General features: G+C 39.1%; 1 protein-coding gene across 2 annotated transcripts in view; it reads right to left on the bottom strand.

Annotated features, from left to right (window-relative positions):
* Nucleotides 1-27,518, bottom strand: part of PAK5 (p21 (RAC1) activated kinase 5) — a 139,553-nt gene that overhangs the window by 60,871 nt on the left and 51,164 nt on the right. The window contains exons 3-4 of one of the 2 annotated variants that reach the window (XM_073003224.2): nucleotides 17,232-17,313; nucleotides 8,960-9,174 (exon numbers count right to left, since the gene is read on the bottom strand). In XM_073003224.2, coding sequence (XP_072859325.2) covers nucleotides 8,960-9,174; nucleotides 17,232-17,313 — 297 coding nt within the window. The remainder of the gene's footprint in view (nucleotides 1-8,959; nucleotides 9,175-17,231; nucleotides 17,314-27,518) is intronic. The other variant, XM_073003229.2, reaches the window with a different exon arrangement.

A 27,518-nucleotide genomic window follows, 5' to 3' on the forward strand; every position in this document is an offset into this window, starting at 1 on the left:
GGACAAAGTTCTAAATACAGTGGTACCTCGATTTAAGAACTTAATCCATATTGGGACTGCATTCTTAAATCAAAACGTTCTTAAGTCAAAGCACCATTTCCCATAGGAATGCATTGAAAACCATTTAATCCGTATCTGCTGTTTTTCGTTCTTAAGTCGAGGCGCTGTTCTTAAGTAGAAGCATTAGTTCCCATAGGAACTAATGCAAAACCAATTAATCCGTATCTACCACTAGGGGGTGATTTTTTATTTTCTTCTTCTTTTGACTTAAGGTACACTTACGCAAAAAAAAAAAAGGCAGAAAAAGTTTTTTTCTTCTTTTTTCTTTTTGGTTCTTAAATAGAGGCTCCGTTCTCAAGTCGAAGCAATTTTTTGTGAATGGAGCCGTTCTTATGTAGGGACGTTCTCAAGTCAAAGTACCACTGTAGAGTAGTCCTAGAATGAGCTGGAATTTTTAGCATGTATACATTACTGAAACAGCAACATCTACATTGGCTTGGGCATGTCGTGAGAATGGCTGTTGGTTGGATTCCAAAAGATCTCCTGTATGGAGAACTAGTGCAGGGAAAGCACCCCAGAGGGAGACCACAGCTGTGATACAAGGATATCTGCAAGCAGGCTCTGAAGGCCTTAGGAATGGACCTCAACAGATGGGAAACCCTGACATCTGAGCATTCAGCCTGGAGGCAGGCGGTGCATCACGGCCTCTCCCATCTTGAAGAGACCCTTGTCCAGCAGGCCGAGACAAAGAGGCAGTCCCGAAAGCAGCAAAATCAGGGAGTTGGACAGGGGACAGATTGTATTTGTCTTCAGTGTGGAAGGGATCGCCACTCTCCAATTGGCCTTCTCAGCCACACTAGACACTGTTCCAAGTCCTCCATTCAGAGCACATTACCATAGTCTCTCGAGACTGAAGGATGTCTACATGGGTTAAAGGCAGTTGTGCTCAGTGTGCATGACTTGAGACTTTAACTGCAAGTTAATGAGAAAAGAGGTGGACTACTCTGAAGAACTTGAAGCTACTCTGCTCTGTGAATCACTGCACTTCTGTGCAACTAGAGAAATTTAACTGAACATTCAAAACTCTGCAATGGTTTGTAGATGCTTAGCTTAGTGTCACACTTAAAAAAACTGTAAACTGGACTGTGTTTTGTAACTATTTGGCAGGTTTTTTATTCTAGCTCATTCCTAAAATAAATTCATGTAAAGTATACTAGCCAATGTCCTGTTGCTAGCCTTAACTGGAGCAGGCCCATTGATTCAGTAGGGTTTACATACCAATTTACTATTAGTCAATTCATTCTGCAGATTTATTTTTACTTGGGAATAGTAACAGGATGCTTGGCTGCTATATTTTACTTACACTTTGCCTCTTCCTCTCTTACCCTGGAAGCTCAGAGTGATTATCATTTAGAAATCCCATACATTTTTAAAATGTAGTAACATATGGCAGTTCCAGAGCTCAGAAAATATGTTGGTGAATTATTTTATACCAATGTATAACTCAAGAAACTTACCCTTCCTGGATTATAGCTGTTGAAATCCCATAGGCAGCACAGCTACAGCAAGAAATATTCCGCTAGATAACAACCATCTATGCCACTGAATATTTTGAACACTAAAGAACATGGCCGCTAGATGACAGCAAAACACCAAGATCTTAGAAGGCAAGTAAACTTGGCAGGTGGCAGTAGCTGCTGTTAGCTGCTTGTGTCTCACACTGTATCCTATCCACTGCAACAGTGACTATCCTATTCCAAGGTTCTAACAGATCCTGAAATTCTGACATATTTCAAATCAATATTAAGATCCCTCTTCTCCCTTTCAGAGCTGGCTGAGGAAATGCTTAGTAAATCCTGCATGTGACCAAGATGTCCAAAATCATTTTGGGGAAATCATACATTGGTGATCACATTAATTCTATAATACAAGAGCATATGGTCCTCCAGAAGTTGTATGATTGCAACTCACACTGGCCTGAGCTGGCATAGTCAATGGAGACGGATGATGGGATCTGAAGAACTCCACATTCCCCAGTCCCGATATAATACATACAACTATGAGGAGACACAGGGCTTGTCCAGACTGGCTGTTTGGGGTGTGGGGTGGAGTGGGCTACAAAGGGTCGGGTGGGATGAGGGGAAGAGTGATATGCCATTTAGTGCACTCCTCCCGTACCCACAGCAAACAATCCCTTGTAGCCTGATCAGCTATCAATAAAGCGCTTTCCCTGATCCTCTGTGGGCCCTCACATGCAACAGATCCCTTCAAAGCAATTCCCCATTACCATACCACAAAATAGGATGTGGGAAGCTGTAAAGTACATTAGTAATTTTTCTAAGCTCTGTGCTGACCATCTGTTGGTACCATTGTTCTTCCTTGTTTATGGGACCCTGAATACTTGTGATGTTTTATAATCCACTCAAAGACTTGACTACTCCATTCATCTGAAGAAGTTTGCTTGGATACATAAAGGTTATGAAAAATAAAAACTGGTTAGTCGCATAGGTGGTACATAACTATTTCTGGTATAAACTGAATAATCTTTGCTATTTGCAGATGAATTACACTAGCAAAGCTGTGGAGGTTTCCTTGGAATTCAAACAAGGAAATCCAATGAGACAGAGTGTGTGTGTCCTGGATACTAATGATTTCATGTTTTAATTATTTAATTTTCTACCCAATTTCATTATATATGTAATATGAAATCGGTTACAAAATTAAATAATTAAAATATGAAATCATTAGTAATCAGCACTTATATATATATATATATATATATATATATATATATATATATATATATATATATATATATATATATATATATATATATATATATATATATATATATATATATATATATATATATATATATATATATATATATATATATATATGTATAGCTGATATTTAAACAGAACTATACAAAGAAATGTGAGCAGAATCAAATTACAGTTCCAACATGCCTCTAGGTATGCATGGATGTATTTAAAGGGAACCGTTTTTTAATCCCTCTAGTTTACTGAGGATTGGGTGAGAATGGAAACAGCACATATTGATTTTTGCTTGAAGTGTATTTTATCAGCAATGGCTTGTTAAAAAAAACCCAACCTGTTAAGAATATTGATTCAAAAGGATAAACTCATGCATGGGAAATAATCTGAAAAAGAGCATAGGAAATTATCTGTTCTGTGGTTACTAGAGGGGATGATGCAAACCTAAAGTCAACAAGCATGTTTATGCACCATGTTAGTGTTTTCTACAGAGAAACAATCTTTCTATACCCACAGTAGTTCCAGGATCTGCAAAAGCTGCCCAGTTCTCCACAAAACCTATCAAAATATCCATAAATTTTGGGGAAAGTCTTGAAATGTTGGTTTTGTGATAACTGTAGTATTGCTGCTTTCAAAGTGTAATTTGAAAGGGGGCTTTTGATATGTTTAAAGATCAATCTCTAACACACAAGAACAGACTTCCTTCTAACCGACTTGAAAATTTCTCTCCACACACAAGACTATCATTTGATTATTTAATTCCTTCCTTTATTTAAACACTTATAATTCCACTTGTTTCCCAAAGACTGGTCTTAGGTATTGGACCAAACAATTCTGAACACCAGCCAGAGTGGATTAAAATCAAAGATTTTTTTAAAAAAATTTCAATCTGATTTTTAAAATTTAAATTGGATTTTTTAAAAAATTTTTTAAAATCAAATGTATTTTAATGAAATGCTTTTGGAGGAAAAATCTATCTAAAGATAGTTTTCTATTTAAGATATATTATAGATCAAAGGTTATTCAGTGTGAAATAGAACTTAGTTATGTAGCATGAAACTGTATATTCATGTAACATTTATATTTTTGGTAAACTAATCCAGTTAATCCAAGTTATCCATGCTGAGATAACATGCACTTTTTCACAGTAAAAATGGCATAAAATGAACAAAATGCAGAAAAAGACCTTAATCCCATAGTTGTTCTGCAAATCTATGTACAAACAATGAACACATTGATGTTTAAGCAAATACAAGATTATATATGTTATATGATCTTATTGTTTTAGTTAAATAAAATGATTTAAGTAGTTCTCTAAATATAAGTGATTAACCTATTAAACTAAAATATATTCTGATATAGCTGTTTCACTAATCAGATAGGTGATTATTCTAAATATGAAATCTTCATCCAATTGCAAATATTAAAGGTTATAACCACCAGGATGAATGAGCTTTTACATTTTAAAAAAAACATCATTTGAATCAAGTCACCAGCTAGTGATTCAAATCATGATTTAAAACAACCTGATTTAAATCAAATCCACCCTGATACCAACATTCAATTTAACAACAACCACCATCTTAGAATTGCAGGACTAGAAGGGGCCCTATGGATCATCAAGTCCAGCCCTTGTCAAGGAGGCACAAGGGGGAATTGAACTCCTAGTCTTTGGCTCTGCGGCCAAATGCCTAAACCACTGTGTTATCCAGCAATTCAAAATGATGACATCAATTCCTCATTCATAAAACCCAAATTTAAAAACTCAATAAAAAGGTTCCCCCGACATTTTTAGTCCAGTCGTGTCTGACTCTAGGGGGCGGTGCTCATCCTGTTATCAAGCTGTAGAGCCAGCGCTTGTCCGAAGACAGTTTCCGTTGTCACGTGGCCAGCATGACTAGGGAATGCCGTTTTACCTTCCCACCGAGGTGGTACCTATTTATCTACTCGCATTTACATGCTTTCGAACTGCTAGGTTGGCAAGGAGCTGGGACAAATCGACGGGAGCTCACTCCGTCGCGTGGATTCGATTTTACGACTGCTGGTTTTCTGACCCTGCAGCACAGGCTTCTGCGGTTTAGCCCACAGCGCCACCATATCCCTTCATATACTTCATAAGAAAAGGAGCTAACCATTAGTGCTCTGAAACAAACACAACCACAAGAACAGAAAATGAAACCAAACCAAACCGTACGGGTTACTCAGGCTTTCAACCAAACACCTTCTTCAAGTGCCATATTTTTACATTCAGCATGAAGCAGTCTTATCTATAAGACCCGATCAATTGACAAAGCATTCTAAAACTTAGCTGAAGCAGCAAAGAATGCTCACAACCACCAAGTGAGGAAATTGTGGCTCTCCTAACACTGTTAGAGTGCCACTCCCATCAGCCCTTATAGAAAGGTGTAGAATAAGAGGGGATGCAACCCAGCATCAGGGATATTCCATTTGGATAATTCTCTGTTCTGGACAGATGCCTAAATGTCATTCACCTAGGAGAAAGATCTAAGCTTGAAGGCTTTGTGGCTTAGCTAGGCTTAGCCATATCCAGTCTTCCTGTTCAGAAAGGAAGCTCCCAGCTGATACTGGGACCAGATAGGCAGGATATAGATAGATAGATAGATAGATAGATAGATAGATAGATAGATAGATAGATAGATAGATAGATAGATAGATAGATAGATAGATAGATAGATAGATAGATAGATAGATAGATAGATGTGTGCGTGCGTGCGTGCGTGCGTACGTACGTACGTACGTACGTACGTACTAAGGCAACTTATTTTCTGAACATGAAACTGGAGCAGAGCTAGGTCTTCTTATGTCACAAAACCTTCAAGCTTAGGCTTTCTCTCAGGCTAGCCACATTTAGGTGTCTGTCTGTCAGATGGAACTCCCATAATGAAGAATTATGAAATTTGTAGTCCAAACATTCTGAATTGCACATATATCCCCAGGATCATCCAAAGAGCCATATCTTCCCCCACTGTGATCAATCTTATGACTGCTCACTTGGCTTCACATAACCAAAGGATCTGCAGCAATGCTTTAGAACAGTGATTCTTAAACCTGGGTCCCCAATGTTCTTGGATTGCAACTCCCAGAAATTCTGTCCAGCACAGCAAGTGGTGAAGGCTTCTGGGAACAGCAATCCAAGAGCATCTGGGGACCCCAGTTTGAGAACCACTGCAGAAGACAGCCAGAAAATATAAGCAGGAATATAACGAATCATAGAATATCAAAGGATATCTGGCAGCTGGTTGTCTAAATTTCTCTTGAATGCCTCCAGTGTTGGAGCACTCACCACCTATCAAAGTAACTGATAAGAAAGGAGTTCATTAAAGTTCCAAGCTCCTAAGCTATAGCTGCAGCCTGAACAGAACTTGGAATCAATATATTAACTGATGCAATTCAAACAAACTGGACGTAACATGATCAAAAGACAACTCCCACCAATAACTTGGTTGTCCCAATATGAGATGCTTTTCAAGGGCAGCCCTGTGAACAGCCTATTACAGTGTTCCAATGCCAGACTGATTTGGGCATGCTTATTGTGGCAATATCTATCTTTCTCAGGAAAGATCATAAGCTGGGGAAAAAAGTGTTCTTTGAAACAGAAACTTTTTGGATATCGTTAATTCAAAGAGTCACCATAAGTCAAAAGTGACTCAACAGTACATAATAAATTTTCTCTGGACTCCGGTGTTAAAAAAAACCCATTAAAGATATTCTGTGTAATTAAAGTCTATAGACAAACTAAGAAACAAAACCAGGCCAGCATACCTGTGTCAAAATAAATTTTACTTTTAATTCCACTTTTCCAACCAATATTGTTTGGTTAAATGCAGTTTGGGGTGGATGGATGGAGCAGAAAGGTAATTTAATGGCTTCCCCATTAAACACTGGGCTCTCTTAAACACTGTTCAGGAATCTCTAAGCAGTCACAGGTTGGAATGAATTGTCTGGGAACCATGTGGTACATATTCAACATGGTTTGGAAAAGTTCTCTCTCTCTCTCTCTCTCTCTCTCTCTGGACTACATTTCCATAATCGCCAAAGCCAGCACAGGTATCAGCTAGCTGAAAGGTTCTGGGTTTCACTGAAGATGAAGATAAAATAGTTGTTTAAAACTCTTGCTGCTTGAAACATGTAGTGTGGAGAAAATTTGGCTTGTAGCCCCAGCTACATACACTGTAACCTGAGGATTATTGCCTTGCCCTTTCTCTGTAAAGGCTGTAGAGTATGGAAATGGCTAGCAAGTATAGATGATATGATAAGCTCTCAAATGACCATGGCCATCAAGCAGTAAGCTCTTCAACAGGCCACTTGTGTGGTGCTGGTTGCCTCTTTCCACTCTGTGAAATCATTGCCTCTGTGTTCAGTCTCTTAAAATTTCAAAGGTAAAATAATGCAAAGGCATAGGGATGAATTTGCATTTCAGGCTGATTTTAGGTTTTTTATATATATATATATACTAATCCCATTTAATCATTGCTGCCACCACTCCTTGCACCACCTAAGTAAGCCTATTTGCAGTTTAGGATAAATAATGTTAATTTCTTCAGGGAAGACAGATTTTCTAACCCACATAATATGATGCTGCTTGGAAAGAGACAAACATTTCACTGTGGCAGAAGAGACAATCTCAAATGTGCAGGAAAAAAGCTTCAGTATTAGTACACAGCCATGACAGGTGCCAAAGGATTCCTCTGTAGTGTTAACAGTTTTGTGCATGCAAAGACCTATTTTGGGCTTTGAAATACAGTATGTGGAGCACTAAAATTATCATTTTTGTATTTTAGGAGAAAGTCACCCCGTTCCCAGAATATCTTCACCACTTGGCTATATAGGTCTCTATTTAGGCCTAAATGGAAATGCTACTCCTCAGGATGGGAGCAGGAACCATTCAAAGTGTTGGGACAGTAATTTGGGATGTGCCATTCTTTTTTTTTAGAACTCCAAATCCGAGAATTCTCCATTCTGTGACTTCTGGCTGCCAGACCCACACCTAAATTGTGCTCACCTGGGGGAAAGGTTGGGCTGGAAGGCTTCATGGCTTAGGATAGGCTGAGCTCCAGTCTAACTACATGTTAGAGCTCCCAACAAGCACTGGGGCAACTTATTTTTCTAACAGGAAGTTAGTCCAGAGCTTGGCTTGTCCTAAGGCATCAAGCCTTCTAATCCAACCTTTCTCCAGGTGAGCACAATTTAGGTGTGGGTCCGGCAGCCAGAACTCCCAGAATGGAGAATTCTGGGCTTTGGAGTTTAAAAAGAAGAATGGCACATGTCTAGTAGCAATGCTTACCCGCATATCAGTGGTTGTAAGGATTATCTTGCCATATATTTTTGTTAGTAACTCTGCTGGCCCAAGTTTTTTCTACTGCCAGCAGTGCTAGTAGCACAACATGCTCTCTGTGCGCCATAAGCAGCAGACATATTCCCCCCATATAATGTCCCCTTGGGATGCTGCTGCATTGTTGGATAGTGTCTTTGTAGAAGCATTATGGGGAAAAGATGGGCATCAGTAGGACTATTCCAGAATGAAACAGAATCATACCCAGAGTGAGCAATGGGGAGGTTTTATGGTGAAAATGAAGGCCAAGATTTAACCAGTGCAATGGTGTGTGTGTCAGTCTATCCTGCCCTCTATTAAGTTGCCTACTCCTCAATAAAAAGCATAGGGCAGTGATGGCGAACCTATGGCACATATGCCACAGCTGGCATGCGGAGCCCTTTCTGCCAGCACATGAGCCATAAGTCGCCGTATCACTATTTCCCCCCCCCCAACAGCCAAACCTGAGCAGGCAGCTGCAGCCATGATGCCCGGACAGGCAGCGGGTCAGGATCCAAAGCAGCTGGTGCTGGCGGAGGATCTGGAGTGGGGTCTTGAGGCACCTCTGTGCCCAGGATTCCTCACTTCTGGTTTCACCAGTGCCACTGCCACTGCCACGGCACACCACCCCGTTTTTGGGTCCCCCCAGTTTGGGCACACGAGCCAGAAAGGTTCACCACTACTGGATTAAGGTATCTTCCAAATTGCTAGCTCACCATGACATTCTTTGCATTTCTCCAGTTACCTGTGCTGGATGTGGAATATGGCCTGTAAAACTCATCAAACTTTAGGCAGTGCAACAAAAGAAAAGCATGCTCAAGTCAAACAAAGCCAAAAGATGGAACTCTACCTTCATAGGCGCAAGTTGGATAGGTGTGATACACGAAGGATCTACCATAGGCTTTGGCCTGTTGGCCGTGTCTGCGAGTAAACTATGCCACTGCTGAGGTAGTCCCGTGAACTTTTGTTCTCTATGATCAAATCCAGTGTGTACTCTGTGTTCAAAGTTCGAAGGGCCAGAAATTTCAATCTTTTTCTTTTTCTTTCCAAACATGGTGGAAAAACCTGGAGAGAGGTAACAATGAAACAAAAACAAACAAAAAAATCACATTAAATTACTTATGTGAGATGAGGGAAACAGAACATACAATCTTGACCCACAGAAAAAGTATCTGATTAAATGGATTACATTCCATGAGAGTATATGCCCAAGAAAACAGGTTAGTTCTTCAAGTGTTTTGGGTTTCTCTACTGTGAAACCCTGATTAGGGATAGCGCATGGATGTTAGTATGAAATCATTCAAAACAAAGAGTTTTGCCAGAAGACCTATCACTTTAACACAAAGAGAGCACTGAAACTAAATACTTCTGGTTCAACAGCACACAACTCAGTTGCCGAACACTGGTTCCCCCTCTGCTTCTATGATGTCATTGGATTACAATGGCCATCATCTCATTAGCATAGCCAGTAGTCAGGGTTAAAATAAAGATACCACCCAACAACAGTAGGTCACCAAGGATGGGAACCATTGCCTACGTTTCAGGAGAAGGGCCTCAGCTTGATAATACATTCTTTTCATGAAGAAAGTTTGATTTATAATCTTCTGGCATTCTAAGTTCAAGCAAGGGTGGGCAACTGTATCCCTCTAGGTTCCCCACCCCATGGCTACCATCAACCCACCAATAAGGCCAAACATTAAGAGCTCCTGGATCTTGCAATCCACCAAAATCTAGAGGATCACAACTGTTCCCTGAGTTCTAGGATCTCAAGAAACATAGCGCAGAAGGGCCTCTTTTTGACACGTTACAGAAACCTGCTAATGATTAGAATAGACAATCCTGGGTCAGATGGATTAACTATCTTATACAGGACCAGTTTGGACATGGAATGGGAGATCTGTGATTGGATATCTTAACATTAAAAAAAAAAACCTCAGCAACAACATAGAAGCAGCTGTGGGGAGACCAAATAGGTTTGGAAAAACAATAGTCAAAGGAGAGGGTTGAAACTTTCCCATTTAGCTTAATTTCATAGTCAATATCTCCCGCAAGGGAAAAGTTTATTTGAGGCTCACTGTGGGGATGTGTCTGGAAGCCATGTGTACTGAACCCAAAGAAGGAAACTCCTCCTTGTCCACACTCTGTGCTCTCCTGTAAAAATGAAGGTTGTGAACACCATCTTCAATTTGTACAAAACATACCTGGAGCACAGCAAAATTGGAAAGTGGGACCTTCCAGGTGGCCTGAATTTAAATGGTCAGAAAGACTGTATCCTCCCATACAAGCTTGCCTGGGCTCCAAGATTTCTAGGAAGCATCCTTCTCTCCAAGGCATGCTTAAGCAAGGCAGTGAGAAAGAGCTTAATTGGTAGCTGTTCCCAGATTTTGGAATTCCCTGTCTAGGTAAGTCAGGTTGGCCATCTCTTTTTGTTTATGCAGACCTTTGGCAGTTTAACTGATCGCCCTGGGCTGGGGTATTGAAGGTGATGCTTTTAATTGTATTCTTTTTTAGTACTGAACACTGATTTAATTATATTTTAATATTTGTGATTTAAAAAAAACTGTACTAGGGTTTTAAAAATTGTAAATTGCACTGATTCTACATTTCTGGAAGAAAAACAGAATATATTCAAATAGACAAAGCAAAACTTTGTCCTGTGATGAACCACAAAGTCATTTTCTCTTCAAGGCTGTGTTGGATCAGAAATGATCGAATTTGTTGATTTCTGTTTCTTCTGAACTTATAACTATCATGTTTGTGCTGGAAATTTCTATGCATTTTTCTGCACATTGTTCCTAACACAGACAGGGTTATACACAGGTCTGCCTTTCATACAGTTTCCCTAAGCAAGCTGTTTTCTCTAAAACAGGGCTTTTTGTTCTTCTCCCACAAATACAAGCATTTTAATGAAAACTGTCTGGCGAGCTATGTCACGAAGTTAAGGACCCATGAATACCAAGGATAACTGCATTTCACTTCAAACAATAATTAGAGAAATAGGAATTCACTAAGTTTCTCCTGAAACACAAACCACATGAAACACCACCCTCTATTTCACATACTCGTTGAAATCCTGCCGCACTTCTTTGCCTGTGCCATCTAAATGATACCATCAGCTGTAGCAGATTTCTGCTGATCAAAGGCTTCCTTTCATGATTTTGGCGTGTGCATGGCTTGAACATGCCATGATGAAGTCACATACACCACGAAAGAGCAAAAGGAAGCCTTTAATCAATGGGAATTCAACATAATTCCTGTTGAACAGGGCAGACCCTACTGAACAGGATTTATTTCTCTTATTCATTTTATTATTACTGTGTGCTATCAAGTCAATTCTGACTTATGGTGACCCTTTTCAGGGCTTTTCAGGTAGAGAATACTCCGAAGTATTTACCATTCCCTTCTGGGAGCAACCTGGGACTATGAAGCTTACCCAAAGCTACACAAGCTGGCTCTTTACTAGGAAGCACACGTTCTTGACCTCTGGCTCTGAGGTCTAAACCACTGAGCTATCCAGCCAGCTCTGAGGTATAAATGGTTTCAAATCACCTGATCTCGCCTTTTGGCTTTTGAAATTCTATCTGCCGTATTTAACCTTTAAGTTTTTGTGATATTTTTATATTTTACTTAATTGTATATATGTTGTTCTGTTTTGACCCTTTTTTAAAAAAAAGATGAGTTAGAAAAACATTTTAAATAGATAAATACAACCACTAAAATCACTTTAATAATCTCCTATTCCTTGTAATTATGGGAGAAATTAAGAGTCCTCTCTCCCACCACACTGACAAACTGCTTGCTTTCACATCTGTCCATGGCCCTGAAATAACTTTAAACATTTTGCTTGCTGTTCTTTTTAGTTCCATCGTTGGGCTGAGTACCAGCAAGAGGCTCTCTCTGTACAGCTCCATAGCTCTAGGAATCAATATGCAAGAGCAGCTCCTGGAAACTTAGATGACCAATGAGCAGGAAACGAATTAGGAAGATGCATAAGAAACGACTACAGAGGAGACCATTCCACGTTTTGACTTAACTGGAGAAAGGAAGGAAAATCAGAAACTATCCGGGCTTTGTGTTACTCAAGAACAGTTGGTTCCTTCCCCCAAGTCTGGACTCTGGCACACAGGGTGTAAAAGATTTAAGGCTCTCTGCTTGCTGGGGATTTGGGCAACAACAGGAAAAAAAATCTTAATAATGACTGCTAGGCAGGCAAATGGAAAGAAGGCAAGTGCTGGGGTGGGAGAGGCCAGGGGAGATGGGAAATTGTCTAATGGAGAGTCAGGCTGGCATCCTGGCCTTGATCTGCCACCCCTGCCCTCAGTCTATCTCCTAACGCACCTGTCAGCAGGCCTGCCTGGTTTAAGTAGTAAAGGTCTGTGAGTGACTTGTGTTGCCGGGCATTGCTATGATGTCCTGGACACCTAGGAGCCAATCCCATCTCTGATCCACCTGAGGAAAATCACCTTAGAACTAGATGTTACCCAGTAAGAAGTGGCCATTCCTTAAGGGTTAAAAGCAATTTGAGAGTAATTCTGAGAGCTTTCCTGGTCTCCTGGAGCTTGCAACTTAGCTTGCCTTGTTTTGCGGCTGGTCACCAGGAGTAAAACATTAGCTCAGTCTGCATTTTGACTACGTGGAAGGGGCTTAAAACACTTAATGTATTTTGTTTTTCTAATGATGCACTAGCTATAGTGTCTTATTCAACCCATAGGTGTAACGTGTGAAAATGTGTCAGCTGATGTAGGATGCAAACTGAATAGGTAAGCTTATTGAGGAAACAAATGGAAACAGTATTTATTTCACAGCAGCAACAGGAGGAAAAACCTCAGTTTAAAATGAATTGCTCCTTCCAGTACTTTATAAACCTCTCACATACACTGACTCTTTAATTACTGTAATAAATGATAATATCTTCACACAGTGGTTGCAAATTACAGTGTATTTTACTATGGTAATATGGTGCACATTATTAACTTACTTAGGACTATTATATCTGAAACTGATTGATTTGCTTGGCAGGGTTTAGAAAGTTTCCCGTATTTTCCAGAATCTCAGTGAGAATAAGGTCTGCACACTGAGATAAGAGCAAGGGAAACTGTAAAAAGTGAAACGATAGTATATAACAGCTGTGTCATGTTTGCATATTCAGCACAGGCCACAATGTATTTAAGATAAACCTTTCATTTTGCCAATATAAGTTGCATGGCTCTGTATCTCTTCAGTATGTTTCTCTTGTTTCAGAAAACAACACCCTGCCAACCTCTTTTCACATAATTTTATTCACAGTTTGACGTTAGGTGCTGACCCAAGGAAGAATAAGCTGTACATTCCACAAGACATGGGTTTCATTTTTACATTAGGAATGTCTTCAGGTTTGGTTTTTGTACATAAATCAAGTGGTCCCCCTGATGATAGAGAATCGAATCTCCTTTCATCCCTTACTCCTGGCTGTGCTTGCTAAGGCTGATGAGAAATGCACTCCAGCAACACTTGGAAGGCTACATTGCACATCCTGATCTAGACTCTTGTCTGTTGTTGTATGCAACACAGGGGTAGGGAAAACAGTGCCCTCTAGATGCTCTTTGAGAGCAATCCCCATCAGTGAATGCCATTGTTCATGCTTCCTGGGGCTAATGAAAATCCTGGCTGCCCAGTCTGTATCCAATGGAACATTTTCTTTGACTACACAGAGAGAGGTAAAAAGGGCTGGGCAAGCTCTTCCAAAGCTACTGTAGACACCTGCCTATTCTGGCCAAATGACCACTTCAACAATTTTGCTCCCAAGATCATCATGCATTGTATGCTGTTTGTTGTTATGCACTGTCATGCTGGAACAAACTTGCAACCACCCTAATAAGGTTTTCAATGTAAGTGAGATATTTAAGGAGTAGTTTTAACTGTTCCACTCCCGCAGTGAGTTTCCATGGCCGAACAGGGAATTGAACCCAGGTCTACAGAGTCCTAATCCATCACTCTATCCACTATACCAGCGGTTCTTAACCTTGGTTACTCAGATGTTTTTGAACTGCAACTCCCAGAAACCCCAGTCAGCACAGTTGGTGGTGAAGGCTTCTGGGAGTTGCAGTCCAAAACTCCTGAGTAACCCAAGGTTAAGAACCAGTGCACTACACCACAGTGAATATCTCTTGTATTCTGTACATCAAGCCAATACCAAACTTACACCTAGATTCAGAGGAAATGCAGTGGTTTTAAATTCATCTAAGAGCGCTTCCAAACCAACAGTGAAGGTTTCCATAAATTGACCACTTGCTGCCTTTAAAAACCTAATCTTACATTCCAGGGAGGATCCACAGTGACTTACTCCCAAAACTGATGGATTATTGCTTGATACGGTGTTGGATAAAGTGTGAGAAGTGTTTGGGAGAAAGATCTAGCTTATAATATTGATGATAATTTATGGCCCTCACTGAATGCAAAATTTCCCATGAAAACAATCTCTGCAAATATCTAGGAGCACAGCATTAAAGACGTGTATCATTGTTACTTAGCTGTACTTGAAATTAGTCCTATGTATAAAGGCTTCAATGAAAGATGTTAGAGAGGTTGTGGGGAGGCTGTGGTGAATTGGGCAAGTCTCGTCATAGATGCTCGTTTTGCTCTTTTCTCTTTTGGAAATCTTCATTTAAGATCCTTGACCAAGTCATCCGAATATTCCCCTCACTTTGTCTCTTTTCCCTACATATGGATAATACTGTGTTCTCCTGAAAATAAGTCAGGGTCTTATATTACTTTTTGCTCCAAAAAAAGCAGTAGGGCTTATTTTCAGGGGATGTTTTAGTTATTTATTTTTTCATGTACAACAATCTACATTTATTCAAATATAGTCATGTCATCTTCTGGTTGCTGCACAAGGGGTTTCACTTAACTAGGGTTTATTTTTGGGGTAGGGCTTATATTACAAGCATCCTAAAAGATCATACTAGGGCTTATTTGCAGGTTAGGTCATTTTCAGGGAAGCAGGGTAACTGCAACTTGATTCATAAGAATTTGATAGCATTTATGTGTTTTGTTGCTAGATTAGTTATATCTTCAAACTGGTAAACTGGTAGGAATCTTTTTTTAGTTAATTATGTGCCATGAAGTCAGAACAGACTTATACTGATCCTAACAGGATTTATAAGGTAAGTGAAATATTTAAGTGCTAGGGAGATCATACCCCCTTATTCTTTCCTTTCCTATAAGTAGTAGGTTTACCAATTCCACATCCCCAGTGAGTTTCCATGGGTGAGTCCTGATTCGAACCCTGGTACCCAAAGTCCTAGTTCATCACTTTATTCACTACACCAATATTTCCTTAGAGAGCATGAAATTCAGATTATGGAATCTAGCCCTCATTGAGAAATTACTGTATCTTGGCAGCTTTGAAATCCAAAAACCTTACAGACACATGATCCGCTTTTTTGATAACTGATATTCATTAATTATGCAAATATTTCTAAAGGTATGCACAGCATTTTTGATTCTCATACTTCAATTTGGAATTATATTTATGATTAAGGTTTTAATCAGCCTTTTTAATACCTTTCATGTTACTAACCTTTTTAACCACTTCAAAAAAAATCACAATTGTTTTAGTTCTCAACTATATTGGACTATATGTTATATTATATTTTATCATTCGGTTTTTGTTTTGTTTTAATGAACTTGATTTTTTAAAAATCATGTCAATACCAGACCAATCTTTTCTTCCTTTTGCTCCTGGGGAAGGTGGGGGCCTTCTACTTTTTCAAGGCAAAATAATGTAAACAGGCTTTTCCTCATGTGGTTGGTTGTGATATGCCCTTGTAAAGACAGGCAAAGTCCTATAGGTAGTGTTTTGGTGAGACAGGCAGTTGGTGCATGATGTTCACGACTGGGGGATCATGCCCCATTATTCTTTCCTTTCCCGTAATTGTCCTCCAAATTCTTTTTAAACATTTTTTTTACATATGTGAGATTAGTGCTAAATCACCCTATCACTTTATCACTGTGTCTTCATCATTATTATTTCTTGTATTTTTTTGTCCCATAAAAGGATCACAAAGGCAGAACCAGAGGAAGGAAGGAAAAGGAAGGAAAGAAGGGGGCTTTGGATAAAATGGGAACAACATCTCATTCAGTACAAACAGTGGCTCCACGAACCAACAGGCAGCCCCTGTGTGAGCACTGACTGGGATTTCGAATATAATAAATGCTGCATATCAAATTGCAGCAAAACTGAAACACTTTCCACTATAAATGCACCCTTAATATTATACATGCTGCTCAGAGTTGGAAAACTGGAGAGATATCTCCAAGTCTCTTGCACAAAACTGTAGTTTGTACTAAACCATCAAATAGAAATGTGACATAATTTTCACGGTCATGCGATTTGGTGCCTAAGGAGTAAACTATATAGCTGAAAAAAATAATCACAGATAAGGGAAAATAGCAACATCTACATTAGGCAAGAGATGGCACTGCACTTCCAGTATTGCCTAAACACACAACCTGAAGAGAGTGGCCCCCCTTTTTTTTTTTTAGTAACTGAAAAAATGTATTCAGTTCACTATCGAAGATCTAAAAAAAAAAAAACTTCCAGAAATTATATTTAGCGAACATGAGTAGAGTTTCAGAAATTCAGCTTGTGCTTTCTGTTGACCAGTGCTGGAAACTCACAGATGAGTCTTTTCTTCTTTGTGTCAAACCTGAATGAAATCTCCAGAGACACAACAGCACTTATGACAGCTTGGAACTAGGGCTGTCAGACGGAAGACCAATATGTACAGGGGTTTTTTTTGTGCCATATACTTTTAAAGTGTAAATAAATAAATAAATAAATAAATAAATAAATAAATAAATAAATAAATAAGGTTTAAGTGGGGGCCAGCATTAGAATCCCATTCCCGATTCCCCTCCACATTGACCTTCTATGCACAACTATAAAGCTTGATTGAGTACTGCCTATTTAATTTATCAGTCTGCATTCAAGACATTTTTTTAAAAAATGTTCTTCCAACTTAATTCATTTTCTTCCCCAGCGTCACGGCCATCAATGCAATATGGTAAGAAGAAAACATTGAAACAGTTCCAAGCCATCTCAGCCCTGAAATTGCCAATGTTTCTTCAAAAGCACACAATACCTTGTTTATTGTTGAACATGCCTTCACTGGTCACACCACAGCACAGCAGGGTGTCTCGGGATGGCTGGCCCATGAGAAACATCTAATAAAGATGCACAATGAAATAAATTCAACTGATTTTTTTTAAAAAAATCAAAGACAATGTGGGCTTGTACAACAAAAATAGTAAACACTGGCAGAGAATCACCAAAGAAACACTGTTATTGTTTAAAAAACATCACCCCAGCTCTTTCTTACTGAAAGCCATGTTTGTATTCCCTATTTTAATGTACCAGCTTATGCAACAGTAAACATTCTCTAAAACAAGACCTTGTGAAACAGGATGAGTACTAGACTCTAATACACTGGTTCAAAACCTTGAGCCTCCAGCTGCTGTTGGATGACTGCTCCCAGAATCCCCTGCTAGCTGGGGATTCTGGGAGGTGAGCCACTACAAATGCTTTTAGGTTACACTTGTATTGTGTGTGGTTCCCGATAATCTTGTTACCCACCAGCATTCTGTCATAAGACTCATAAGATCACATGACTGAAACAAAATACATTAAAAGCAAAATATGTAGATGAAGAAAATCATGTGCTATGACAGACAGACATTTTTGCCACTTGAGGCAAAAGCATTGCCTAATTTTCATAGATGTGTTAACCAGTACCATATTGGTTGGGCTTGATCAGTTTGGATTGCAGGCAGATGTGTGCATAGATAAATGTTGATTCATAAACATACTCCAAAGATAAGCAAGCAAACTTCCATCAACAATGAGAACTGCCAAGCTGAGATGGGGAGTGAATCTTGAAAAGAGGCTATACAAACCCATTGAATGTATGAATGACTCCTAGTAATGATGGCTACATGTTATTTCAAGTACTCAAGGCAATAGACCTCAAAATCTCAGCCTCTGAGAAACAAAAGTTGGAACAAGCTATGGCATTCACATCCTGCTTGTGGGCATCCCAGAGTCAACTGATTGGGCATCGTATGAGCAGAATGCAGAAGCTGACAGATCTTGGATCTCATACTCTTCGACATCCTTAACTCTTATTGTGTGATATTTGTTCTCTTATGTGCAGGGATATTTTATTTTTATTATTTTGTACAAAAGAGCATGTGGTCAAGTGATCTGACATGCTTTCTAAGGCCCACTTGACTTCACTCTCCAGGATGTCTAGATCAAGGTCAGCAAACACACTATCTGGGTTCTCCGGGACACACAGATGTTTCTGGTATAATTCCTCTGTGTATTTTTGCCACCTCCTCTTGATGTGTTCTGCTTCTGTTAGGTCCCTCCCATTTTTGTCCTTTATCCTGTCCATCTTTGCACAAAATGTTCCTTTAACATCTCCAATTTTCTTGAACAGATCTCTGGTTTTTCCTTTTCTGTTATTTTCCTCTATTTTCCTCTATTCCTCTATTTCTTTGCACTGTTCATTTAAGAAGGCCCTCTTGTCTCTCCTTGTTATTCTTTGGAAGTCTGCACTCAGTTTTCTGTAACTTTCCCTATCTCCCTTGCATTTTGTTTCCCTTCTCTTCTCTGCTATTTGTAGAGCCCTGTTGGACAGCCACTTTGCTTTCTTCCATTTCCTTTTCTTTGGGATGGTTTTGGTTGTTGCCTCCTGTATAATGTTACAAGCCTCTATCCAAAGTTCTTCAGGCACTCTGTCCACCAAATCAAGTTCCTTAAATCTGTTCTTTACTTCCACTGTGTATTCATAAGGGATTTGGTTTAGATTATACCTGACTAGCCTAGTGGTTTATCCTACTTTCTTCAGTTTAAGCTTGAGTTTTGCTATAAGAAGCTGATGATCAGAGCCACAATCAGCTCCAGGTCTTGTTTTTCCTGACTGTATAGAGTTTCTCCATCTTTGACTGCAGAGAACATAATCAATCTGATTTCGGTATTGCCCGTCTGGTGATTTCCATGTATAGAGTTGCCTCTTGTGTTGTTGGAAAAGAGTGTTTGTGATGACTAGCTTGTTCTCTTGACAAAACTCCTTGCCCTGCTTCCTTTTTGAACTCCAAGGCCAAACATCCCTGTTGTTCCTTTTATCTCTTGACTCCCTACTTTACCATTCCAGTCCTCTATAATGAGAAGAACGTCTTTCTTTGATGTAAGTTCTAGAAGGTGTTGTAAGTCTTCATAGAACTGGTCAATTTCAGTCTCTTCAGCATCAGTGGTTGGTGCATAAACTTGGATTACTGTCATGCTGAAAGGTCTGCCTTGGATTCATATTGAAATCATTCTATCATTTTTGAGATTGTATCCCATTACAGCTTTTCCCACTCTTCTGTTGACTATGAGGTCAACTCCATTTCTTCTATGGGCTTCTTGCCCACAATAGTTGATATGATAATCGTCTGAATTGAATTCTCCCATTCCTGTCTATTTTAGTTCACTGAAGATGTCAATGTTTATTTTTGCCATCTCCTGTTTGACCACCTCCAGCTTCCCAAGGTTCATAGACCTTACATTCCAGGTTCCTATGCAGTATATTTCTTTGCAGCATCGGACTTTCCTTTCACATATTTATTTATTTATTTATTTATTTATTTATTTATTTATTTATTTATTTATTTATTTATTTATTTATTTATTTATTTATTTATTTATTTATTTATTTATTTATTTATTTATTTATTTATTTATTGGACTTATATACTGCCCCATAGCGCTACAAGCACTCTCCGGGCATACAATTTAATTATACAGGCTACACATGCCCCCCCCCCAGCAAGCTGGGTACTCATTTTACCGACCTCGGAAGGATGGAAGGCTGAGTCAACCTTGAGCCGGCTACGTGGGATTTGAACCCCAGGTCTTGAGCACAGTTTTAGCTGCAGTACAGCGTTAATTACTATACAGACACAGACTTACTACACCAGTAAGAACTGGGTTGTCATATCCTCTGTAGAGCCCACCTTCAAAGGAAATTTATAACATACCATAAGTGGCTCATGATTTGGTTGGGATGGCACTTTGAGGATGAATTTCCTTCCAGTTTGGTCCATGATTTTATTATTTATTTATTTATTTATTTGATTTATACCCTGCCTATCTGGACTATAGCTCTCCTTCACAATTCATTAGATCATTGGTGCTTTTGGATATATATAGATACAGTATATAGCTTTATATATAATGAACACATAGAAGGTAGAGCCTAAGTAAAATGAATTGGGGGTAAGAGGGTGATAATAATGTTGGCACTGTGCTTTCAAAATGGTCATGGCATTGTTTACACCAGCAACTAGCACAGCTGGTCATTTGAAAAACAACTCATATAATGAAGGGAGTTGGATAACTTGTTATCATTTTTTGTCTGATCTGAAATGAAAATATTAATGTTATCAAAGCACAAAGGACAGAAATGGTGGTTTATCAGGGGAGAAGGAGGTTTATGTGCATGTGTGTGTGTGCACACGCACACACACACACATGCACAGAGGATAATGAATACATGTTTGCGATTGCCTAAGGGAAAAATCTAAACTAGAAGTCTGGAAATTTATTTCTGTGTTAATGAAATGTATTAGCATTAATTGAGTCTTTCAGTAATTGAAATGATGATGATATAGTTGTTGCAGAAGTGTGAAATCAATTTATTCTACGTTCAAGCAGTAGAAGTCTTGGAAGTTCAGTGAGACTGCATCACTAATACCAAAATGATAACCAGCCGATGAAAATTTGCACAGCTTCACTAAAATCATTGGTTCTTTATCCACAGGGGAACCTGGTGCTATCTCTTCAGGATAATTTCCCAAATTATAGCCTTCCAACTTCCGCTGAACTAGAAAATAGCAGAACTGACAGGATCACACCACATTGATGTGCTCCAATGCTCTGGACCAAAGCAAGTTTTTCCCCTCTCAAAAATGTCTAATATGCTCAGCTGCCTCTTTTTTAAAAGCACTTGTAATCAAACACTATTCTGTGAGCAGGAAAGAAATAAACTTGTAATGGAGCAGTGTTAGAATACAATGGTAGCAAAGAATGTATGAATCAAGAGGCATAGGACATATAAGGATATGTATCATTTTATGTACTTATGCAGGAGTAAGTAATACTTTTCATTTATGTCCAATGTATACATTACTGGAAATTATCAGATGCCAAATTATTGAGATTGGGCACTCTGCCCCCCTGCACATAATAGTGCACATCATCCTGATGAACAGCACAACATTGCTTGCACAATTCAAGAATGCAAGTCCTCCCAAATATTTCAAGGACAGGAATTCTGACTTCAAAAAAATCCACAGGTAAGTGAGAAAGACAACTGTGTTCTTTCTGAAGCTTGCTAACGTCAACAATCTTTATTTCAGTGAGATTTCCCACTGAACTGGATGCTACAGAATGTAACTTTTTCATGCGATTGCAACCATCATGCCAAATGTTTCCAAGTAAGCTCAGTGTAGTTACTGATTGGTGCCCCTCCTAGGTAATGGAAACAGGGTAGGTGCAAAGCAGTGGGGTGGAGATGAACATAGTGGGCAGTAGGGAGTTTTGATGGGATAAAAGGACTACAACTTTATTACAACAACAGCTTTTGGCACAGAACTAGACAATAGCCCAGTGCAACGGACAATGCAGCTGCCATCTGATGCACCCTCCTCTAGCCTGCTTGCTGGGAATCGCTGGAATGGCAGGAGAAGGGGAGGGGCCCCACATGAGTACAAACCTCCAAATGGGTTGTTCTTAACACAGGAGACAAGGCTGTCATGCCAGGCCCTGAACTGGGTGTCTGCTGGGAAGCCCTGAAGCAGTCCCATTCACCATTGACAGGGACAACTCCATGGTGATGCTCAAACTGACAACAGGGTGGCCTAGATGGGGAAGTCAAATCCAGAAAACAAGCCAAGCACCAGTGGTGTTTTTTTGTTGTTGTTGTTTTGTTTTTTAAATAAAACTTCGACAAGCTAGAGTGAGAAGTTGCACTTCCAGGACTGAAATGGAAGTTCCACCTCCCACACAGGCACACAACCTTTCTGACCGGTTAATGCAGGTTCATGACTCCAGAGAGTCAAGCCACCAGAAGAACCCATCGGAGTTGGGACTGTAACTACAATACTCACTACTGCTCTCCCCACCCAAAAGTCACAAAAGAGTCACAACTGGGTTGGTCCTTCCGCACCTCTTAAAGGATCTTATTAGAAGACACAACAGCTGATTTTAGATTTGACCCAGACTAAGTTCAGTGGGGCTTACTCCTATGTAAAGATGTGTAGGATTAGAGCATAACTTTGGATTTAACTGTTTCTCATCCAGCATTTGTACTAACTATACAGTTTCATTTGTCTCTTGGCAAGTACCATCATATGATATTTGTGTGAGTGCTAATCCCCACCACCAACTCACATATACAGGGAAATGTATGAAGCAAGGGTAAAATGCCATCAACATTCTAAAACAGCACATCAGCTTCACTACAAAAGCATTATCTTGTGAAGTCTGATGTTTTTGTAAGCACTGTTTGCATTTTTCCCCCAATGTGGCAGTCCTTTGTCAAAATTAACAGTTAGATCTTTGCTTTATTCCATTAATTTGAGTGAGTAAAATTGTCATGGTGAGTGTACAAGGAAGGTTAGCCTCACAGGAATCCTCCGTGACAATAATATTTGATCAAAGTCTACATTTTCAAGGGGGAAGGGTACCTATGGATCTTTGGGAATTAGTTTGGCCTAGAACAGTCTTTAAAAAAGAACAAGGCAGGCAGGCAATCTCTTCACCATACAATCTGAGAAGTCCTGCTTGAACGGTAGGAGGGAAACCATGGTACATTTCATACAAGCCAGAAAAACAAGACTAACTCACCTTGGTCCTAACATTGAAAATGCTGCCACAGAAATATAGCTTAGCCTACAGAGTAGCAGTGTATGATCTGCTGTGTAACTGTGGCAAATATGATTTTTTTTTCACCTCCTGAATAGCAACAGTTTCTAAACCCAGAGAACTCTGAGTGGTAGCCGTTTCTCAACATCTAGAACAGAGTCAGGCAGAAGGTAGATGGAGATCTACTGATATGACTTTGAATGAATGAAGCAGATCTCCAAAGGGTTCTGATTCCCAACAGTCTAAAAACTGCATGGAAAACTGTAATTAAATCAAAACTCTCCCATTCATGACCTCATACTGATTTCTGCTCTCACAGTATTCCTCGCCTATTAAAATAAAATTATCAGTTGCTCTGCCAGGTGACTTTGGAGTTTGGTGTCAGTTCCCTGACCGGTAGGAAGTGAGATACAGTTTTGTATTTGTAAACACAGGCAGGCTCGTGTGTGTGTGGAACTGCCTCCACTTCTGATTCATCATTTTCAGTTTGGCTCCGCCTCCCTGTCTATCATTTTGCATTTCTTTTTGATTATGCTGAATTTCACTGAATACTGGAAAGCAAAACAAAACAGAAGAGATCCCAAAAACTGATGTCTGCAACCCTAAATATAAAGTACTACTAGGTATTCTCTTTAAAAATCTATTTTACTAGAAATGAGACCTCAGCTTACTAGTGCTTAAAAGGAATATGAGCTAGAAAGGCTCATTTCTCCCTCTCTAGTAAGGCCTTGGTTTGTTCACTGTTTTATATAAAACTCTCACAGAATACCAGCACAGATCTGTACATGTTCTACTGAAAGCTTGATACAATACACAAAGGCTGCAATCCTGCACACAAGCACATAGGAGTAAATTCCAGTGAACCCAATGGAGACTGCTTTTAGGTAGACCTCCATATGGTCATACTAAGGCTGCAATCTTCTAACCAGTTGTCTGGGAGTAACAACCATTGACCACAACAGGATTCACTTCGGAGGAGACGAATAAAGGATTGTACTATAAATTTTCATGCCTAGTTGATTAATCTAGTTTGGTAACCTTTTTCTCAAAGTTTATTATATTCAGCAACATTCAAACTTAAATGGCAGACTTATTTTTATAAAAGGAGATTTGGACTTGAGATAAAGAGTGGGTGAAATCCTGTTGCTTAGTGTAATAAGTAGCACCACAGTAGGCTCACTGAATCAGTGGGAATTTGGTGATTCAGTTTCTCTATAAATTCCATTCGTTCAAATGGGCCCAATCTTATTTGTGACATACTATGCTAAGCAACAGGATTTCAGCCAATTTGCATGTATCCTTTGGAACAGAGCAGTGATGCAAGTCTTGTGAGCATCATATTTTTGAAAAAGGAAAGGTAACTTCAGCTTAATTACGTCACTATGAAATGAAATATAACTCTTATTTATATTTCTGGCTTGGTTTCTGTAAATCTGAGTGATATGAAATAAATTCTGCTATGATTTTATAGCTTATGAATTTATAGCTACTTGGAAAGCCTTCATTCAGCTGGTTGATACATAGCAACATGCACACTCTGGAAAATGAAGCCATAAAGCAAAGGGTTGCCACAAATTAGACAAGAAGTGAGCTAAGAGATGCACCTTCTATCTTAAATTTTGCACAGATCTCATTAGATCATACCAAATAAGTCATTTCTCTGATCAAAAAACGTGAAGTTGGCCATACAGGCAAAATACATTTACTAGCCCTTGGAACTGACAGCACTAGAATGCTATCACTTCAGTTGTGTATTACTATACATCATCAGAACAAGCTGATAGGGTCCATTGCTCAAGTTTAGTGTTCACTTTAATACAGAATGACATGGAAGGTGGTTTTCAGGTGCAATTTAAGTACAAAGCTATTTATAATGTTTCTAATGTTAACACCTATACATATAAATTAACACATGGAACTTTTAGGCCAATCAAACCTCTTTATGTATCTCATTTGTTTGACTTGTTTTGTTTCTCTTTTTTTGGCAGTGTGTGACTGCTGTACCTTCAGGTCCAATATGCATGCAGCTGTTAAAACAGATAGGCTTTGGTGAAATAGCACTGAGCGCCTGCAAGATTGTTTTCCAATGGTGCTGGGAGAGCTTAGTAAATATATTCACAAACATTCTCACTTGGTTTGCTGGTCTGAAACATTTTGCAAGGGTTTTAGTATCAAAAAAAAAATCCACCCTCAACTCATTATCAGCAGCTGAATGTCTAAATCGCTACTGCTGTTTAATTAAACCCTTCAGCCAATTGTTGGCAGACTCTAGAGAAGAAAGGTATTAGGGACACTGGAAAACTGATTCCAGGATTTTATTTTCGGTGGCAGTTTTCTTGGAGACAACTGTCAAACTGTTGATCACAATCTCCAATTTCCTCAGATCATGAGAAGAATATCCATTGCAAAATTATCTTAGCTATTAGCCTCTGTTAATATGGCTCCTGTATATATTTTGGTTTCTTATTTTCTTGGAATATTTTTTTTAATATTTAATTCGCAGTTGTAAGGAAGTGAATCCACCTCAAAATTTCTGTTATGTATGAAGCAAGGTCAAGCTTTAGAATAAAAGGCATGATGTGTTACACTCCATTTTCACAACCCATGGCTGTTGGCAGCAAATATCTACAGCAGTGGTTCCCAAATTTGGGTCCCCAGAGTTCCTGGACTAAAACTCTCAGAAGCCCTCAACACTAGCTATGTTGACCACAATTTGTGGGAGTTCTAGTCCAAGAACATCTGGGGACCCAAGGTTGGGAATCACTGGTTTATGATTACAGCAGCTGGCAACAAGATCTTGCAGAAGACTTCTCGGGAAACTCTGGATGATCTGGGAGCTATTCTCTATCTCGTGGACTTTCCACGGGCTGTTCTAACTGCTTCCAGCAAAAGCAGAAGTATGTGAAGAATCACTTCCTGTTGGTTAAAAATGTTTCTGGGTGGGGGCTGGGGATGTTTTAGATGAAAGCAGATGTGTGAAGTTGTTTTTTCTCCATCCACAACAAGAGAGAGAGAAAGAGAGAAAGAGAGAAAGAGAGAAAGAAAGAAAGAAAGAAAGAAAGAAAGAAAGAAAGAAAGAAAGAAAGAAAGAAAGAAAGAAAGAAAGAAAGAAAGAAAGAAAGAAAGAAAGAAAGAAAGAAAGAAAGAAAGAAAGAAAGTGTTATACAGTACTTGTTATGGTTGCATATACTGTACCAACTTCACATATACACTGAATGGATCTAGGTTACCAGGGTCTTACTTATTTACCTTGGGGTTGGAATCAAAGAAAACAGTGCCACAGGGTGTGTGGCTTCTGAGACAAAAGCAAATCCCATATGAAGGATCATGATGAAAGCGATCAAATATAAAGCAGCCAATACCATTATGCCCTTGCCATGAGCTATGGCATGATCATATATCAAATTCTGTGTACAGCTCCAGTAGACTCCTTAGAAAGGGTATTGCAGACCTTGTGAAGGTGTAGTCAAAAGAGAATAAGCAAAATGATTAGGGAACTGCAGCAAGTCTTGAAGGACAGACTACAACATCTAAGCCTCTATAGCATAGAAGAAAAGTAAGAAGGGGGGGTTTGCACATGTGCATGCCAGAAGTGTCTAAAATTATTTGTGCTGCTGAGAAAGTGGGCAGCCAAACAGCCTTCACCCTTGCTGATACTGTTAGAACATGGGCACATACAGTGCAGCTGTCCCATAGGTGGTTCAGAATAGATAAAAGGAAGAGCACTGAAGAGTATAAAGTTAAATGATAAAATTAGGGATGGATGAAAAATTCACTGGATTTGCATTTTAATGCAACATTACACAATTTGCACTTCCTAGGCCCAAATGTATTTGTGGACAGAAATTAATATATTTCTGGGTTTGCAATGACACTTGTAACAACAACCAAAAATGCATTCAAAAATAAAAACATGTTTGAAAAATACATATAAAGAAGTACATACTATTTTAAAATGTATCCAAAATGAGTACATTTGCAAATTACACCCATCCCAAAAAAGCACTAATTTAGACATGAGGGCAAGAGTGAGACAAAATGCATAGTGGCCAGAATCTTACTGTTTATTTACAGTGGGGTTAAATGCAACAACAACAAAAATTACCATGAGTTCATAAGTTATCATTTGTACTCCATGTGACAGTCAAGCCATGTGACTGACAAGAAACACTAGCAAAGACTCGCTAGGTTCTGTCAATTAACTTTTGTGATGAATGCCACTTAATGTAGATGTAAGTAACCAGTAGGATTCTGGCTATGAATTCCAGCAGAGAAAAAGAAGAAGAAAAGGGGAAAAAAAAAACCCGAGCTCACAGTCCAATGCAAAAGCAGGACACAACCACCATATAAGTTTTGATGAATTCACTAGTCTCTATATGGAACACGATTCTGCAGGACGTGGTAGTTACCGTCAACACGAGTGGCTTTCTGAGTTTTTTTTGTTTTTAAATTCACAGAAGAT

Source organism: Pogona vitticeps, chromosome 1, assembly GCF_051106095.1.
Source record: "Pogona vitticeps strain Pit_001003342236 chromosome 1, PviZW2.1, whole genome shotgun sequence".
Taxonomy (NCBI): Eukaryota; Metazoa; Chordata; class Lepidosauria; order Squamata; family Agamidae; genus Pogona; species Pogona vitticeps.